At 44.3% G+C, this 20,733-nt stretch overlaps 1 protein-coding gene across 4 annotated transcripts in view; it reads left to right on the top strand.

The window, feature by feature from the left end:
• Window positions 1–4,642, top strand: part of MARCHF3 (membrane associated ring-CH-type finger 3) — a 148,761-nt gene extending 144,119 nt beyond the window's left edge. For all 4 annotated transcript variants that reach the window (XM_042934070.1, XM_042934082.1, XM_042934088.1 and 1 more), the window contains exon 5: window positions 3,128–4,642. In XM_042934070.1, coding sequence (XP_042790004.1) covers window positions 3,128–3,286 — 159 coding nt within the window. In that variant the 3' untranslated portion in view covers window positions 3,287–4,642. The remainder of the gene's footprint in view (window positions 1–3,127) is intronic.
• The last annotated feature ends 16,091 nt before the right edge of the window (window positions 4,643–20,733 follow it).

Raw genomic sequence — 20,733 nt, 5'->3', positions numbered from 1 at the left:
TTTTTCTCTAAATCAAACCTCCCTTCTTCCTATTCTGCCCCACTGCAGGGAGGGGGCATCTTGGAGCTCCTGGTCCAGGCTCAGCATGAACCCAGGGCAAGCGCAAACCCAACGCCCCGTCTGCATCATGCCCCAATCTACTTTACTGTCCCCCGATAAGAAGTCATTTTTATATGATGCTTTCTTCTTATTGATTGAATTTGCCTGCAGACTGTGATGGTTAACGGCAATGAAGATAGATTAATGCATAATAAGATCTCATTTGTTTGTCTCAACAAGCGGGCTGATTTTTGTACCTCCTGGCCAAGGCACCAGGAGAACTGCTAAGTTGTTGACTCCTGGGTCGCCTGAAGCAGTGCTTCTCAGGCTGGAATGTATCTGTGAATCACCTAGGGATCTTGTTAAAATGCACGCTCTGATTCCTTAGGTCTGGGTGGAACCCAAAATTCTGATGTTCTAACAAGCTCCCAGGTGATGCAACCTGCTGCTGACCCCCCGCCACGCTGAGAGCAAGGGAAACAGCCCTGTTTTTCTCTTTTTCCCCCAGTTCCCCTGTGTCTAAGAAGGAGCGTCACAAAACTGTCTTCCTTTCCATATTTAACACATCAAAAATAACAGGCCGAGAACACTAGCGCACGTGAGGCACTGTGCTAAGTGCTTTCTGTACCACCATTCACATTTTGCAGCTGAGGAAACTCAAGCTTGGGGATGGTAAGCAACCCTCCCAAACGTGGAGCCGCTAGGCAGAGGATGGGATTCAAGCCTGGGGTGCCTGGCCCGAGAGCCCAGGGTCTGCTCCCAGCATCAGAAAAGGAGCTATCTGCAGACGCCCACAGCTATTTCTCTGCTTACTGAGGTCCAGTATGCACGGCTCTTTAACATACAGAAGGGTCTCTTTTGTTTTTTAAGTTTACTTATTTTTGAGAGAGACAGGGACAGCATAAGCAGGGGAGGAACAGAGAGAGAAAGAGAGAGAGAGAGAGAGAGAGAGAGAGAGAGAATCCCAAGCAGGCTCCCTGCCATCAGCACAGAGCCCGACATGGGGCTTGAACTCACGAACCCATGGGTTGAAACCAAGACTCGGATGTTTAACTGACTAAGCCACCCAGGCACCCCGGGTCTCTTTTTTGTTTATTTATTTTGAGGGAGAGAGAGTGTGTGTGAGGGCGAGTGTGCATGTGAGAATGAGCGGGGGAGGGGCAGAGAGGGAGAGAGAATCTCACTGCCCCCCTACCTGCTCCCACCCCGACGTCAGACTCACAAACCGTGAGATCATGACCCGAGCCAAAATCACTAGTAGGACACACAGCAGACTGAGCCACCCAGGCACCCCCAGAAGAAGGGTCTCTTGATTGGAAACCCAGCTTTACAATAGTATTTCCAGATTCCCGACTTCCAGGACTGCCAAAGCTCTTTGTTAAGTACTTGTCTGCATTCTCCTCTTTGCTCTTAGCCCCGAGCAGCGGGCTTTCCAGCCTACCTCTCTCACATTCATGAGTAGCACCAAGCAGTAGCAGGACAGAATAGATACATGAGAATCAAGCTTAAGGAAAAAAAAAAAAAAAAAAAACCTGATCCACTTTGGCATGTTCAGGGCCTTTTGGAGAAAAGCACATCTGTGTGAGTTGAGAAGCTTATATTTTCATATCCAAATCTCACTGGCACTCAGCCTGTGGCATCTGCTTTCTAGCCTCAGAAATTTGAGCTAGCGGCCATGAATTTCATGATCCTGCCAGACGACTGGTAAGCCCTTTCTGATCAAGGGCCTGTGCTCTCCTCTGCTTGAGAAACACTGAGGTCCAACCACAGGTCAGCCCTCTCTCTGATGACCACGGATCCTGTGCCGGGATCATCCCAATCCGCCCACCCCAGATTATTAAACAGCCCATACCGGGTAATTTGTCAGCCTAAGCTCACGGGCATCTTCCTTCCCAGCACCTACCTCGTCATCTGGATGCTCTCAAACTGGAACGTACCCCCAGTGTTAAAGACAGTTTATGCATCTTCAAAAGTACAGACTCTGAACTGCCTGGGCAGTCCATCAAGGCTGTAAGCTAGCCTTCTCCAAAACAAACCACAGATGTGTCTCATTCCAGTGTATTTACATGGGAAGCAAGTACTTTTCGGCGGAGTTATGCCACAATTGGCCATCAGTTGACTGCTTATAATGTTGTGTATTCTATAAGAGAGGCTTGAATCTGAAGCAGTGTTGCAATCAGAAAGCATAGGATATTTATTCACTCAGCAAACTCTACTGAGCAACTTCCTAAGTGCCAGGCACGTGCTAGGTGCTGGGCTTACACAGGCGAATACAACTCAAACCATGCTCTCAAGATGCTTCTGGAGCAGGGAGACAGAGAAACAAATACACTAAGGTACAGAGCACTCGATGCAGTGTTGAGGTAGGCACAAGGCATTGCAGATGCCCACGGAAGTTGAACCTACCCCAGGCTCTGGCTCAAGAAGAATTTATCAAGGGACCTGGTGCCCATGCCAAAGCATCCCCACTGGAAGCCATAGAACACCGTAGCTACAGGCAGTTGGAGTTCACCCATCAGGGCCATCTAGTACAGTTGTACAGGTTGTGCATGGCACAATTCGAAGGGTACATTTGCTATCATAAAGTCTGAATATTGAACTGTGCAGAGTCCAACCTGCAGGAGGATACATGAGCATCCCTCTCATTTAACCTGAAGACCAGAAAGACACATTGCCATATCCCACACCTCGGGGAGGGCTAGCACTATACCCTCTCTGCCCAACTGCTTGTGGCTAAATTGCTTCACAACTGACGCTTTGGGGCCCAAACACTACTACCCCAAAACTAAATCCAGACTCCAAAGGAACCTCATTTCCTCTTCATATCCTAATTTTATCCAGTATTATGGGGAATGGAGGAAGCCACCCTGGGAGCCCTGCGTGTGCCCACACATGGGTTTTCTCTGGTTGGTCCCAATCTCCCAACCCTCAGCCGCTTGCAAGAGCCGTTTTGCCCATGCAGCCCGCCCCGCTGTACCACCGCCAGCCGTTCAGAGCTGTTGTAAACGACGTTCTCTGTTCCTTGGTTTGATTCTCGGCTTCTGCTTACCTGAAACCTTCCCTTATTTTTTTCCTCTCCTGACCCCAGGTGTCATTTCGATACCACTGTCGATTGTACAACGAATGGCGTCGGACCAATCAGAGAGTGATTCTCCTCATTCCAAAGTCTGTCAGCGTACCTTCTAACCAGCAGTCCCTGCTGGGCCCCCATTCTGTCAAGAGGAACTCAAAGGAGACCATTGTTTGAGGCTTGTGTGGTTGGTCGATTGGCTCGTTGTTTGGGGTTTTGGAAGTCTCCGCACTGGGGCCATGCACTGAGCCACTCCCGAACCCCTCCTTGAGCCGTGGGTCTCAGAACACCCTGAGCCTTGTGAGCACATCGCCCCAGCAACGGACTCGGCCGGAAGAGAGCAGATGCTGTTTGACTTCAAATCATGGATGCTGCAATCATGTGATACTTGCTCAGCTGCCAAACATGCTTATTTAGCAGATACTATGTGGGATTTTCTGAACACCTCTTTAACATATGAGGAAGGTTGTCCTGGTAAAGATGCAATTCAATGCTTCCTTTTTTATTACTATTTCAAATACATACATATATATATATATATAAGTATATATATTAAAGTCAGATGATAATTACAGTCGAAAAAGCCAACGTTACACCTGGTTTCTTGGTTTGGATGAGTTTGGTTTGGGTTAGTTTATGCGTTTCCCAGTTTCTACTGTAGATTCTTTGGGGGTAATTTGATAACTTGAGTGGTCTTTTTCATTGCCTTCTTCTCTCTCACTCAAGGGGACAGCGTAATGGCTACAGAACAAGGCATATTTGGAGGATGTTTTGTACTAAACTTCATTTATTCCGTTTTTAAAGGGGAAAACAGGTGTGGCAACTCTCCCTACAGTGAACTGTTTATTTAAATTTCATTAAGGAGGGAAAGAAAATTACGGCGAGAAGCAGGCTCCTTTCGAATTGTTTGATACTGCCAGCTGATAAAAGCTATTTTCTAATAATAAATATCCAGTGTGTGAAAGACAAACCCCGCTGATTGCAACATTCTTTTTTTTAATTATAAAACCTGTGAAGTTTCCCCAAAGTAGGTTTTAAAAAGAAAAGAAAAAAAAAAAAAAAGACAAGCAAAAAGGTTGGTGTTCTTACTCCCATCTCGTTTAGTGCATGTCTTAATTCTGCCTTCACAAGGAACTGGTGGATCATTAGACATTTCTAGGAACCCTGGACCTGTTTTGCATATCAATTAGCATTCCCATTGCTCTATTGAATTTCCAGCTTGACAGGTAGATGTGGCAAAAAACCTGTCCTAGCAGCCTATGGCCCCTTTGTCTGATTTTTTAAAAAACGCATCCCACACAGTGCCTTCCCCCAACCATGAGCCAATTCAGTCACAGGCTGAAACAGCCCTTTGCTAAGGACTCCCTGTCCCTGTTTTATCCACCACTGTGTAAAGGCTCTAAACTGCACCCTGCATTTGTAGCCACTGAAACCACGGGGCACATGTGTCGTCTGAGGAAAGCCCTTGCTGGCGCTGGCTCCCCCATCCGCCTGCCTGCCGCCTACCCACACGCCCAGGAGAAGGCGGAGCCCAGCGTTGGGGAATGCTTAAAATATGGATTTCTAGAACATGACCCACATTCTGAATATCGCTCCAGCTTCTGCCTTATGCTCCCCAAGTGGGAGAGCGGAAAAGTGCAAAGGAACAGGCGGCCAGGAGGGGAACGATTTTTGTGTGCAGATCGATCAAGCGGATGCAGGTGTCACCTTTGTCTGCCGAGCCCCCCCACCCTCCCGTTCACAGACTGCTCCCCGAGCTGCCTGGGGAGGGAAACAGCTGTACCGCTCTCCGCTGCAAAACTCAGATGTGCTTTATGGCTGATGACAATAGATTTCCTCCCCACCACGCTCCCCTTCGACACTCCGTTCCAGTAATCTACGCCTCAGCCCTTCTGTTTGTTCGGCCCTGCTCACCCCTCCAGGCTGTCATTAGCTGCACCGCCATCAACCGTTTCTTAATTGACCTTTTTAAAATGCTGGACACCACTGGCTGCATGCAGCTGTCACACATTAAATTTCCAGAGCCAAGAGTCCAACTTGGTAGCTTGTGAACTACAGCCCTGTAATAGATTGGATAAATAACATCCACCCAGCCCTGGTCCCTGAGCTGTCAGGTTAACCAGCGACACCTCTCATTTGAATGGCATAAGCAGTCATGAGAGGACCAGCCCCTTTCTCCTCCCAGCTCCTTCCATGAATTAAGGAAGTGAGAGACTCCTGGGATCATTTCCTGTTGAGGTTGGCTGCAGGGAGTCCCTGCCATCTTGGTTCATGAGATGAGATACATTGACTCAAAATATCAAAGGCAGACAGGTGCCCAGCAGTTCGCTGAGGCCCCTGCACTGGGAAGGTTGGCACATTGGTACTGGGTCTGTGCTACACGCCTTTCCCCCATACTTGCATCCCCACCCGGGTAAATAAAGCCGAGTCCAAATGCAAGGAGTAGATTGCTTGCAGGGTGGTGGGCAGGACACTCCTGGGAGCCCAGAGTAGCATCAGTGCCTCGCTTCCTGGGCCAGGAGCTTGGGTCCTCCTCAGGAGAGAGACTCTGAGCTCTAGCAGCCCAGCACCCATCTGAGATCCTCAAAGTTCTTGATCCACTCTTGGCCCTTTATGACATCATTCAAGGTTAGAGAGCATAAGGAACTGCAGCCCGTGCACAAGGCACCAGCCAAGAGGCCGGGGACAGGTGGGGACTGCCGTCCAGGCTCTGTGTCTGTCACCAAGCCAAGTTGCACCTGCCTGGAAAAAGGGGCGCAGAGGTGCTGCACAGGTCACTGCCAGCCTTGAACTCTTGCTTTGCTTCTTTCTTTTTGAAAAGTCAAGAATGAAGCAGGGGAAACAATGAGGAGGGGCAAGTAAAGGATCCTGGGGATTCACAGCTTCCCTTCCTTCAACTTCTTCAACAGCCCTCTATTCTCCCTCTTTGCTGTACCCTGTCCTAACCATATGTCTTAAGGATATAGGGTAGAGACAAATGTGTGTCACAGTGAAGCCAGAGGGGAAAGGGACAGCTGAGACAAATCCAGTGCATTCTTGCCTGCCCCAGGTGTGTGTGTGTGTGTGTGTGTGTGTGTACATGCTTCTGCATGTTCACATCTGGGGAATACAGAGAACGGGGAATACAGAGAACACGGAATGTTCACACAAATTCTACAGCTCAGACTACTGAGCAGAAGCTCAGACGAGCTAGAAAATCCAATAGAGGGAAAAAATAAATGACATGACTTAGAAGTTACTTGTATTTGTCTTCCGTGGCCTGGTCTCCCTTTCCTGTGCCACAGTGCCATGGACTGTCACTTACAGCTGGACTGAAGCCACAGTTACTTCATCTTTAGTGAAAGTGACTCATCTGAGGGCGTAGAGGAGCCACGGAGAAAAGGAAAGAGAAAAAGCAGCCTGCTGACCTGCACTTGGGCCACTGGCCAGCTGGAGGCTCCACTTTCTCCCCAGGCAAAAACTTCGTCCTCAGTCTCTCTCACCAGGGAGAATCCCAAGGCAGAAAGAATCTGAGGACAAAAGATACCTGCGAAAGGAAATTGGCACATGCTTCCTTTCCTCCTTGATTTATAATGTTCCCAGAAGCTACCCGAAGTCAGCCACACAGCTCTAAGACCTAAAGCTGGATGAGAGATGCAGGTGGTGATTCCGAAGCCATTAATGGGACAGGAGGTGGGCTTGTGGGTAAGTACAGAGTTCAGGATTATTTCTGGACCAGATGTCGGGACATGGATGCACCTGGCTGGACGCCATCCCTCCTGGCCAAGCACGTGGAGGGTCTATGGTCTGGCAGGCTGCCGCGAGAGACCTGGGACTGTGGAGGCTGGAGTCACAAGAAATGTGTACTCCAAGGCCATGCCTGGGCAAATGCATGCTCTCTGCAAAATGGGTCAGTTCTGCAAAAATGCACGGGCCGGTATGTTCTATCGGCATCTAGTGCCTGGGATTTGGAGTTCTCAGTGTCTAGGGATTGGCTCTTTTCCCTTGTTGTTTAGTTGTTGTGGGCTGATTCCAACTCTCTGCTTCCCAGGTCGATAGAGTGGGAGAGAACCAGCCATGAGTCAGGCAACCTGGCATTGAGCCTGGCTCTACTGTGTCCCTGCTGCTGACTGAACAAGTGACCCCACCTACCTGCGCCTCAGTCTTTTGCCTCTGTAAAATGGGGGCAATACCTACCTCAGACAATCCTTGTGAGATTGGTAGGGCTTAGCTCCCAATAGTTGATGAATGAATGGCAGTACCCCTTCTGCCCCCTTCAGTCCATTCACTGTGGCTGATGTGTGGGTTATTCTGCCCTAGCTTGGGTTTTGCCAAACGACTTTAATAAATGATTTGAAGGACCATAAACAAATAGTTTAAAAATCCTTTTCAAAAAGAAGAGGGATTGCTTTTAAATGATCAAGAGATATTTACTGAGCACACTGTGCCTGGAATAAAAACTAAGAGACCCTTCTGGAGGCTGAAATTACTGACTTGATTGAGATCTTGGAATCATGTATAGATTTCAGTTACCCTTGCATTTCCTGACACTGGAGACTATGGCTAATTGAGAATTCATCACAGATGAAAAAAAAAAATTTTTTTTTTGCTAGTTCTGGATCTAGTGCTACAGAGGAAAACAAATATAGTCTATCAGTTGTCTGTGTTCCCAGAAATGAGGAACTCATGAGTCACTGAGCTCATACATCTAGTGCCTTCGCAGAGACTCTGAATTCTGTGCACAAAGACAACACCAGATCAGCTTCGGAGCCCTGCTTCTTTTGAGAAACTCCTTTTCAGACACACTTTTCACCGACACCATCCACAGTTACCGTATTAAGGAAATGAATACATGAACCCTATCCAACGTTTTATTTTATCATATTTGTGAAGGCCAGATGCAAAGACCTGAGTTAATCATACATTTAGTCCCTGACAACTTCTGTCACCATCAGCCTAGACGGGTCCTTCTTCTGTTTTATTCTACAAGTATGTACCTAGAGCCAAACTCTTTGTGCCTAACAAACCACACCAAAATTCAGCGCTCTAAGACCACTATTTCATTGCATTTCACTAATCCATGGGTTGGCGAGGGCTCAGCCAGGCGGTCTGTGGGCGGCGCCCCTTCCGGTTGCACTTGGATGTCTCAGTCAGATGGCCCAGGTGCTCCTTCCATGTGTGGTCTTGCCTCTTCACCTGGCATCTCAGCTTCAAAGGCCCCTCTCTTTCCATGGCAGCTCAGGGCTCTAAGAGGGAAGAAGCTTCTGTCCTGCATAAGGCCTGGGCTTGGAATTCCTGGAGCTGTCCCCTCCTTGAATTCTACTGGTCAAAGCAGCGACAAGCCCTGCCTGCTGACAGGAGGGGCAGAATCATTTGGGGCTGTCTTTGCATCTTTGCAGGTCCGCTACCAGACCCTTAGAACAGATGCAGAAGCGTAACCTGGGAATTTAGCTACTTGCCCAAGGTAACAGAGCTAGTAAGAGGCAGATCTGGGATTCAGACCCAGACTCTGGAGTCCATGCTGTCAACCACTATGCCATGATGCCTCTCAGCTTCTATTTTATGGCAGTTTCCCTTTCATTCCTGGTCTCCACTCTCATCTCTTCCCTTCCTTAGGCATCCAGTCAACAGAATATGCATAGAACTTTGTAAAACATACTGTTTTTTACTAGATGTCTTAATTTACAAAAAAAAAAAAAGTGATTATGCTATAAATCTCATTCTTTACCCACCCCCACTCCCCACTTAATACTATGTTCTGAAGATCTGTGTTGCTTCATGTGTGCCTAGGTCACTGTTTCTAATGGTTGCTTGGGATTCCATTTCATTTTTCTATTCCCTTCATGTTACCACCAACTCCCTGACCCAGCCAACAGGGCCCTGAAACAGACACCCGGGTAGTCATCTCCTTCCAGTCCTGTTGGAAGATTCCTCTGGACTGGTATGCATGCATGGGAATGCCAGGTTCTAGGACACTGACATGGTTAATTTCACTATGTTTGAATTGTTCTCCAGAAGGAATACACCACTTAAGACACTACCCTGTAGCAGCTGAGTTTTGCAATTTCTCCGCTAGCTAGTCTTTACTTTTGGGCCAATCTGACCATACAAACCTGTGTCTCATTGCTTGTATATGTGCAAATGCACACTTTTAATTTTTCCTACCGGGTTGGTGATCTTCCCCTTTATATTTTCCCTAGTCAGTTCAATGTGCTTCCATTTGTCATTTGTTCAACTCTCTCTTAACTTTGCCTGTGCTATATATACTTTGTTAAACAGAAATCCTTAACTTGGACATAGCCAGATCTGGTTGTCATCATGTACTCTGTGCTATGAGTGGTCTTACTGAAATTTAAATGTCTTTTCTTTTTTTTTAATTTTATATATAGAGAGATCATGAGTTGGGGACAGGGGCCGAGGAAGAGAGAGAGAATCTCAAGCAGGCTCCACACTCAGCACAGAGCCTGATGCAGTGCTCAATTCCGTGACCCTGGGATCATGACCTGAGCCTAAATCAAGAGTCAGAAGCTCAACCGACTGAGTCACCCAGGTGCCTCAACAAGTCCTTTTTCATTATAAAATCACAAAGACAGTTTCCCAGATTTTCTGCCTTTATGGTTTCATGTATCACCCTTAGGCTTCTGAACTATCTGGAGTTTACCTCTGTGCATGATATGAGACAGGGATCCAGCTTTATCTCCCTAAGTTCCCCTCACCTTCCACAAAACAATCTCCCCTTTTGTCATTCACATGTGGTGTCATCTGTGTCATATACCCAGTTCCATGTCGACATGGGTCTGTTTCTGCAGTCTCAATCTGTGACTTTAGTCTACTGCTGTGGCCCTGCATTACCTCGCTGTTTTTCTCCCTATGGCTTCATCCCGAGCCTCGGCATCTAGTGGAATGAGCAACCCTATCCCCTGCCAATTTCACTCTACTTTTTTTTTTTTTCTTCAAAACTGACTCGGTTATTTATAGACAAGCTTTTAATTCTTGTGCATAAATTTTAGAACAGTTTTGTTAACTCGTTTAAAAGGTCCTGATGGAATTTTGATTGGAATTGTAGTGAACTTATACATTAATTTCATGAAAATTGCCCTCTTTGCAATTTTTAGCAATCCCATATGATGAAAATAGCATAACGCCACTTATTTAAGTGTTCTCGGTGTCCTGAAACAGAGTTGTAATCATTGTCAGTAAAATTCTTGTGTCCTTTGCTAGTTTCATTCTTAAACACCTTTAGTCGTATTGCTATTGTAAATGGTACCTTCTTTTCTTTCTTTTTTAATTTTGTAATGTTTTTATTTATTTTGGAGAGAGAGAGAGACAGAGTGCGAGCAGCAGAGGGGCAGATAGAGAAGGAGACACAGCATCTGAAGCAGGTTCCAGGCTCTGAGCTGTCAGCACAGAGCCCGACGCGGGGCTTGAACTCACGAACCATGAGACCATGACCTGAGCCAAAGTTGGACACTTAACTGACTGAGCCACCCAGGCACAGTATCTTATTTCTATTTTGTATCTTATTTTCCTATTTTCTATTCTCTTTTCTTGTTGACTAGTATTATCCTTTACTAGCATCTTGGCTGACCCTGCTGTTAGTTCTTGAAGGTTGCTGATTCCCTTCTAAGCCTGCTCTTCCCTGGCCGGGTGCAGTGGCCAGGTCATCTCGGACCCTTCCATGGCAGTCGTGACAGCAGGCACACTGGCTGGATTCCAAGTCTTAATGAGAGGTCAGAGTTTCTCCACCAAAGATACTTGCTATACGTTTTTCTTCTATAATTTTGTTGAGTTTCTGTTTCCTTTCTATTTCTAGTATTTTGTGAATTTTTACATCATTATTTTAAATACCAAACTGAACTAGTAATAATAACTACGCCTAACTTTCTACTACCTTAATCTAAGTAGTAAGACTTGCTACTGTTAAGCCATCCTTTTGATCCTGGATCAATCTTACTTAAGATTTTGTACATCCCTGGGGCACCTGGGTGGCTCCGTCCATTAAGCATCTGACTCTTGGTTTTGGCTCAGGTCATGATTTTGTGGTTCATGAGTTCAAGGCCGGCCTTGGGTTCTGTACTGGCAGTGTAGAGTCTACATGAGATTCTCTCTCCCCTCTCTCTCTGTCCCTTCCTCTCTCTCTCTCTCTCTCTCAAAAATAAATAAATGAACACTAAAAAAAGATTTTGTGTATCCCTCTCTCTATATATTGAAAATCAAGAGTTCACACCAATAGCACCAATTCAAATCCAGTGCCATAAAGTTCAATCATGTTTATATTTGCCATATTTATAGCTTCTTCAGCTACCAGGAGAAAGCTGGCTTTCATTGCCCTTAATTTATTTACCTATATAATTAGTGTCTCTGTAGGTAACCACTTTCTCACCTCCACAGACATCCCCTCCCCTGTGGAGACATCCCCTTCACCTTTCTCTAGCTCTGACATCCCATACCAGGTTACCCCTCTTGGGGGACACTCACTTCATCCCAGTCAGATTTTGGTGCAGTCAGTGGCTGGTCCTCACCTTCACTCATTTGCTTCCAATTTCCTTCTTCATTCAGTGTTTTATTTCCATCTTCTTTTTTATTCTTTTGTCTAGCCAATCTGAATTAATGATGCGTTTCATTCATCTTGAAAAAAATAAGCTTGGAATTTTCTTACTATTCTCTTTCTCTCATCCTCTTTGCCTTCTGCTTTATTGATTTTGGCCTAACCTTTATTATGGCCTTCCTTTTTGTTTTGTGTGTGTGTGTGTGTAATTCCCTCTCATTTCCATCTTTTCATTGTCTTTGTTCTTAGATAGATGATTTAAAGTTATAAATTTTCCTCTAGGTACTACTTTATCTCCTACAATTTTTGGAAATTTTCAATGTTTAAATTTTAGTTCTAGGTATTTTTTTATTTCTCTTATGTTCCTTGTCTTTATCCCCAGAGTCATTTAGTGGGGAGATTTTTCTCTTTCAGCAAATAAGCATGGGGTGGGTAGTGTTCTTTTGTATTTCAGTTATTTTTACACTACGGTCTAAGAATGATGATTTCAGTAATGTTGATTCTTGGTAATTGTGGCATTTATTTGTGGCTTGATACATGGTTGATTTTTTGCAAATGTATATACATATATGTACATATAAATAAATAAGCTACAGTGTATTAATTATTTACATCTTCCAACGTTGCTTTTTTTCATGCTTGATCTGTCAGTTTCTGAGGGGGACATATAAAATTTCATTACAACTGTTGATTTATTTACTTCTTTTAATCCTGTTGGTAGCTGCTTTGTGTACTTGTGGCAATATTTACAGGTTTATCTTTGCCATTACATCTTTTTAATGGACTTTTCCTTACCAAATTATAATATTCCTATATTGTGTTTGTCCATCTTGATGTTTTAAAATTCTCTTTTTGGGGCGCCTGGGTGGCTCAGTTGGTTAAGCGGCCGACTTCGGCTCAGGTCATGATCTTGCGGTCTATGAGTTCAAGCCCTGCATCGGGCTTTGTGCTGACAGCTCAGAGCCTGGAGCCTGTTTCAGATTCTGTGTCTCCCTCTCTCTGACCCTCCCCCGTTCATGCTTTGTCTCTCTCTATCTCAAAAATAAAAATAAATGTTAAAAAAAAAAATTATAAAAAAAAAATTCTCTTTTGTCTGAATTTGTATTAAACATTTCTTCGTTCTTTTATGCCTCCTATAGATAGCATGCTGCTAATTTTTTTTTATCTGAAATCTCTTATCTTTGAATTGGTGAGTTTATCTATTTAAACTTACATAAACAGATATATTGGGTCAGAATTCTATCATCTTATTTCATCTCTCATTTTTTCCTGTGTTCCCATACTTTCCTGAGCATCAACAACCTTGGCTACTGACATGTGCCCACAATGAGGGCAACTAAATCCCGGAGGGCCAGCGGAAGAGGAGGGAGATGCTCCGCGCTGCCATTTGGACTCAACGACTGTCCACATGCCACACCTCCGCAAGTGACTGCATCCCTCAGGGAACATCCCCATACCTCTTTCCTGATCACCATTTCCTGATGCCTGGATTTTCACCATTTTTCCCTGCCCTGGATTGCAACCAACTTGCCTTTTGAGAACAGAAGTGGGAAACTCCATTCAGCTGGTAAAACAGCCTATACAGAAGTTATCCGCACCTACCCCAGCATGGATGCAATACAGCCCTAATGTCACCCCAATGACCTGGTGGCACCACACTGGCAGTGCTCTTTTCTTTCTGGGATGTGATAAAGCAGGCCTTGATCCATCCAAAAGTGCTATACAGGACAGAGAAAGGGACACAGCATCCCCCCCCATAGTTGTCTCCCAGCTATGTCAATGAGCCCTTCCACATCCACACCTGCTGTAGCCCAAGTGTTTCTAGGTTTTTATATCCTTTTCTCAGATTCACCACCCATCCTCTTACTTCTTCAGCACTTCCAGGGTGGAGTGGGGGGAGGAGGGGAAAGAAGCCAACGGTCAGGGTAAGACTGCCCTACTTTCTACCATCAGCACTTCTGGAGGTGTTGTGGAGACAGGGCCTGGAAGGAGTCCCCCAGCCTTGGCTCTGGTGCCTCAACTCCAGTCAACTACTTGACGTCTGCTCTGTATAGTGGGGATCTGGGCTAGATTTCACTAGAAAAAAAGAATGACAATGTTGAAATTAGGTACTTTCTTGTTCTAAAACTCTGGGCAACCTCATCTGGCTCCCTGGCTCCTGGGGACCCTGAGTTTGCAAAGGGCAGGAAAGGATGGGGCCACGTGGGCCTGTCCTGTATGAAGATGACTAACCATGAGCTACCCACTCCTCCTCCCTGTTCACAAGAGGAGGCAGCTGTGACTTTCAACCCAGCTGCAAATAAGAAACACTTAGCAGACATAAGAAGTGTGTTTTATTCTCAGACAAGGCTTAAAGGCTGCTGACGTTAGGATTTTTTTTTTAAGTCAATCTTGAGATTTGTGGGAGAAAATGTCTGGGAGATGCTGTGAGGGCACCTCTGCAGGGCACCCCTCACAGCCCAGGTGGTGCCATGGAGGCATGAGGATGCCCCGGTGATGGGCAAAGGGCACTACTTTTACAGTGTAACAACTAGAACTATGTTTTCTTGCCTTTTAAACAGAATGGAACAGTCTAGAAGTTCAGACTGGCTTTTGGGCAATTTGCAATTAACTTTGCTATCATATGAAAATCCATTTGGAGCTCAAAAATGTCACTGGTTTTCTCCATCACTTACCTTCCTTTCACTCCCCTTGCCTAACAAATGCAGAGCCGGCTCTATTTGATGCCTCTGGTTCAGCAGCTGAGGGTGCCAGGCAGCTTGGTGAGGTTCACAGGACATCACTCAGAGCTCACCCTCTTCAGGGCCTCTCAGCAGCTAAGGGCTCCTGGTGAGCTTGGCCCCAGACCATGGAGACAGATTAAGCAGAGTCCATGGTAAGCGGTCTCAGACTCTGTCATAAGGATCAACCTATTCTCCATCTATTCTGCAGTCCATCTGAAGGCACGGGACTCTTTGTAGGCAACATCTTATGACAAAATTAGTGGCCCTGAGTTAGGGGTCTGTGCATGAGAAGACACTCCCCCACCCCCAAGGCATGCACCATTCTGGAAGCGGGGGCGGGGGGGGGGGTTCCTACCAGAGCAACCTCAGGAATCCTGCAGAACCCTCTCCAAGTCCTCAGCCTGAGACTCCACTTTCAGAAGCCTGTGCCAGCTACTAGGGGCAAAGGGAAGATTTCCACACTGGTGATAAGTCTCCTTCATGCCACATAGGAAGGATGAGGAATGAGACTCAGGCAAGATCAGCCAGGATCAAGGAACTCTCAAGCACACACTATTTGAGAGGAAAGAGATGGGATGTATTCTGTTTCATGCACCTGGTAAAAATGCTGTGGCAGGTGATCACATCCACGTGCAAGACATGAATCCCTCCATGTACACCTGCATCTCTTACAGGTTTGTCAACACTTACACAAGGTCTTCAAAAACTGGGCAGCCCTGCTTATGGTTGCTACATACCATTGTCCTACTAAAAGGAAGAAGATCTCCTTGGAGAAAGGTCTGACTCTAGGTCAGGAAAGAAAATGTGTTAGAGGAATCTGAAACACCTTGTCATACCAGAAAGCAAAGAAAACTACAGTGGTTGTATCCAGTGGACACAGGATACAACTTAAACAGGCTCCCACCAACCTAAGATGGAACTATATGGGCATCAAAAAGGAATGACTTGGGGCACCTGGGTGCCTCAGTGGGTTAAGTATCCAACTCTTGGTTTCAGCTCAGGTCATGATCTCACGGTTCATGGGATCGAGCCCCATGCTGAGAGGGCAGAGCCTGCTTGGAATTCTCTCTCTCCCTCTCTCTCTACCCCTTCCCTGCTTGTACTCTCTCTCAAAATAAATAAACATTTTGTTTTAAAAGGAACAACTCATGAATTGTTATACATATTCTCTGGTAAAATTCATGAGTTTACAATGATACTTAAAATAAAAAATCTCCCAAGTCACCTCTGAAGCACGCTGAAGAACCAAATCATTGTGCTGATAAGTGCTTTTTAAAAACTACTTTGTGTATTCTGTACCTTGGGGTATAATTGATGAAGTACAGTTCTTTAGAGAAGACTTTCACCAAACAAATGTAGAAATAATGACAGAATCTAAATGAAATAATCAATCTGTCTAATGATCATTAACAGATGCTGAAACCACTGGCCGATAGGGAACTTTATAATGAAAAGGATCAGAGCCTCCACAAAACCCACAAATCAATCTTAATATCACAGAAAAGCAAAAGGCTGACATGACATACCTCCTGACATGATGCAATGGGAAGTACAGAAACACCCACAAGATATTCTTGTGAAACAACAGAACTTGAATATGATCAAGCACTGTTATCTAACTGCTGGTTTACAGGAATGAGAGGGGCAAAAACATTGTCAAATTGCACCAGTCGCAGGGTTTCTCAACAGCAGCGCTACTGACACTGTGAGCTGGATGTTTCATTTGGAAGACTTACAACATCTATCAAAAAATGTAACATGTGGACTGGGTTTGGATCCTGATTCAGAAAACCAAAGGCAAAGAAAACATCATGAGACAGGGAAGTTTGAACACTACATATTTGATCATATTAAGAAATAATTTGGGGCATCTGGATGGCTCAGTCGGTTGAGTCTGGCTTCAACTCAGGTCCTGATCTCACAGTTTGTGAGTTGAAGCCCTGCATTGGTCTCTGTGCTGACAGCTCGGAGCCTGGAGCCTGCTTCACGTTCTGTGTCTCCTGCTCTCTCTCTCTGCCCCTCCCCGGCTCATACCCTGTCTGTCTGTCTCTAAAATAAATAAACATTAAAAAAATATTTTAAGAAATAAAAAGAAATAATTTGTGGGGAGGGGGCCAAGATGGCGGAGGAGCATGGAAGTGATTTTTGCCTCTTTCTTCCCTGAAATGCAGCCAGAACAACACTAAACCATCTTGCACACCTAGAAAACTGATTTGAGGATTAACACAACAATCTGCACAACTTGAACCACAGAACTTGGCAGTTATGTGGTGTGGAGAGTTGAACTGGGGGAGAGAAGCTGCAGAGGGCAGGGAGCTGTTTTTGCTTGTAGAGAGGATAGAGAAAAGCACCCCCTCCCCAATGAAAGCAGCTGGAGAGAAAAGGCAAGAGTGGAAACAGCTGCATGGGACAGAAGATAAAAGGGAGAAAGGAGAAAGCAAAAGATTTAAATTCCATTAAGACTCTATAAACAAGGGGAGCACAGAGTCTGAAACTCCACAGCTCAATATCTGGCAGTGCTCTGGTGGGAAGGGTGAATCCCCAGGAACAGAGAGCGAGGTCTGAGGGGTCTTATGGCCACATGGGGAGTGGCAGTTCCCCTGCTGGGAGGACATATGATTGAGGCTGTGAGACCTCCTACAGGCAAGGGACCCAGCAGATCTTGGAGATCAGCCACATTTCCTGGTGTCAGAAGAGGGACATTGGGGTGAAGCCTGGTGCAAGATGTGTGTTGTGGTTTGCCGTAGCCCCTGAAACACTGCTGCTACATGACCACATGAACTTTTTCTGGGGTGTGCTGGTATCCAGGCACAGTCTCTGGACATCAGCAGCAGCACAGTTGCTTGAAGGTTCCTGGGGGTGGACCAGCACCCAGCCATTGCTCAGCGAGACCCTCCCCCAGAGGGTCTGAGCAGGTCAAAGCTGCAGTCCCTCAGAAGTGAGGGGTTGAGAAACACAGCCGCATCTGAGATAAAACTCAGGAGGGAGGTGCTATGTGGCAGCCTGAAGGCTTGGTCACAGACAGTGTAGAAGTGGGGAGTGGATGGAAGCCAGAGACAAAGGAGGAGTGCTTGAGTGCCTGTCAGGAGAGCACAGAGTTCTGAAACCAGAGACTGGGTAGCTGAGTGACACCATTTTCACCTGTGCATGTGCGTACACGCCTACATGTGCCACAACAATCTACCCCAGTAAGCTAAGCAATGCCACCTAGTGGGGAATGGAGACGTTAAACTAAGCCAACTGTGCCAACCACGCTCTTGAGGAACACAAGTCTCTCCGCCTCCTTAGTTTACAGAGTAGATAGTACTTCATAATTTGACTTCTAGGGAAAACTGGATGTAATTTCAATCATATTTCATTCTGTTCGCTGGTCCATCTATTCTATTTTTTTTCTTTTTCTTTCCTTTTCTTATTCTTGAATACAGAAAGAGAAAAAATTATTTTTATCTTCTGTTTTTATATAAAAAAGATTTTTTCTTTAATTTTCTTCTATATTGTTTACTTTTTTGTAAATTTGTTAAATTCTAGGTTACTTTCATCATTTCATTTTACTGTATTCATTTTTTCAAATTTTCAAATGTTTTCCTTTTTTTTCTCCTTTTTTCTTTTCTCTATTCTATCAAACTTCTTTCAACAACCAGATCAAAACACACCAAGGATCTAATAACCTTTATTTGATTATTTTATGCTGTTTTTAATTTTTTAATTTCTTTTTTTTTACTTTATTAATTCCTTTTCTTCCTTCAAAATGGCAAATTGAAGGAATTCACCCCAAAAGAAAGAACAGGAAGAAATGACAACCATGGACTTAATCAACACAGATACAAGCAAGATGTCCAAACCAGAATTTAGAATCACAATAATAAGAAAACTAGTTGGGGTTGAAAATAGATTAGAATCCCTTTCTGTGGAGATAAAAGAAGTAAAAGCTAGTTGGGATGAAATCTAAAATGCTATAACTGAGCTGCAATCTCAAATGGATACCATGGCGGCAAAGATGGATGAAGCAGAGCAGTGAATCAGAGATACAGAGGACAAACTTATAAAGACTAATGAAGTAGAAAAATAGAGACATTTCCGATTCTGTGTCTCCCTCTCTCTCTGTCCCTCCCCCGTTCATGCTCTGTCTCTCTCTGTCGCAAAAATAAATAAACGTTGAAAAAAAAAAAAAATTTAAAAAAAAAAAAAAAAAAAAGAAAAATAGAGACAGACTAAGGTAAAAGAGCACGATATAAGAATTAGAGAACTCAGTGACTCATTAAAAAGGAATAACATCAGAATCATAGAGGTCACAGAAGATGAAGAGAGAGAAAAAGGGGTAGAAGGTTTATGTGAGCAAATCACAGTGGAAAACTTTACTAACCTGGGGAAAGACACAGACATCAAAATCCAGGAAGCACAAAGAAATCACATTAGATTCAACAAAAACTGACCATCAACAAGGCGTATCAGGGGCACCTGGGTGGCTAAGTCAGTTGAGAGTCCAACTTTGACTCAGGTCATGATCTCACGGTTCGTGAGTTCGAGCCCCACGTCGATCTCTGTGCTGACAGCTCAGAGCCTGGAGCCTGCTTCAGATTCTGTGTCCCCCTCTCTCTCCACCCTACCCCTGCTTGTGCTCTGTCTCTCTGTCTTCCAAAAATGAATAAATATTTTTTAAAAAATTTAACAAGGCATATCACAGTCAAACTCACAAAATACTCAAGCAAGGAAAGAATCATGAAAGCAGGAAAAGAAAAAACGTCCTTAGCCTACAAGAGAAGACAGATTGGGCTCGCCGAAGACCTATCCACAGAAACATGGCAGGCTAGAAAGGAGTGGCAGGATATATTCAATGTGCTGGATCAGAAAAATATGCCAAGAATTCTTCATCCAGGAAGACTGTCATTCACAATAGAAGGAGACATAAATAAAAAGTTTCCCAGACAAACAAAAACTAAAGGTGTTTGTGACCACTAAACCAGCCCTGCAAGAAATTTTAAGGGTGACTCTCTGAGGGGAGAAAAGATGAAAAACAAAAACAAAAACAAAAAGACCAAAAGCAACAAAGACTAGAAAAGACCAGAAAACACCACCAGAAACTCTAACTCCACAGACAACATACTGACAATAAATTCATATCTTTCAGGACTCACTCTAAACGTCAATGGACTAAACACTCCAATCAAAAGACATGGGGTAATAGAATGGATAAGAAAACAATCTATATGCTGTTTACAAGAGACCCTTTTCAGACCTAAAGACACCTTCAGATTGAAAGTAAGGGGATGCAGAACAATCTGTCATGATAATGGTCACCAAAAGAAAGCTGGAGTAGCCATACTTTTTTCAGACAATCTATATTTTAAAATAAAAGCTGTAACAAGAGATGAAGAAGGGCATTATATCATAATTAAGAGGTCTATCCACCAAGCAAAAACATTTATGCTCCAAACAAGGAAGGGCCTAAATATATAAATCAATTAATCACAAACATACAAAAACTCATTGATGATAATACCATGATAGTAGGGGACTTCAACACCCCACTTACAACAATGGACAGATCATCTAAACAGAAAATCAATAAAGAAACAATGGCTTTAAATGACACACTGGACCAGATGGACTTAACAGATATATTCAGAACATTTCATCCTAAAGCAGCAGAATACACACTCTCCTTGAGGGCACATGGAACATTGTCCAGAATAGATCACATACTGGAACATAAATCAGCCCTCAACAAGTACAAAAAGATCATACCATGCATATTTTCAGACCACAACGCTATGAAACTCAAAATCAGCCACAAGAAAAACTTCGGAAAAAAAAGTCTCCAAAGACCAAAGAACATCCTACTGAACAATAAATGGGCTAACCAAGAAGTTAAAGAGGAAATTAAAAAGTACATGGAAGCCAATGAAAATGATATCACCACAGCCCAAAACCTCTGGGACACAGCAAAGGCAGTCATAAGAGGAAAGTATCCAGGACTTCCTAAACAAGGAAGAAAGATCTCAGATTCACAACCTAACCTTACACCTTAAAGAACTGGAAAAAGAACAGCAAATAAACTCAAAACCAGTAGAAGACAGGAAATAATAAAGATTAGAGCAGAAATCAATGATATTGAAACTAAACAAAACAGAAACAGTAGAACAGATCAATGAAACCAGGAGCTGGTTCTTTGAAAGAATTAACAAAATTGATAAACCCCTAGCCAGTTTGATCAAAAAGAAAAGGAAAGGACCCAAATAAATAAAATCAAGAATGAAAGAGGAGAGATCACAACCAACACAGCAGAAAAACCAACAATAATAAAAGAATATTGTGAGCAATTATACACCAATAAAATGGGCAATGGGGGTGCCTGGGTAGCTCAGTTCATTGAG

The sequence above is a fragment of the Panthera leo genome, chromosome A1, assembly GCF_018350215.1.
Source record: "Panthera leo isolate Ple1 chromosome A1, P.leo_Ple1_pat1.1, whole genome shotgun sequence".
NCBI classification, from domain to species: Eukaryota; Metazoa; Chordata; class Mammalia; order Carnivora; family Felidae; genus Panthera; species Panthera leo.
The sequence above is the reverse complement of the archived record's forward strand: the minus strand, read 5'-3'. Positions and strand labels throughout refer to the sequence as shown.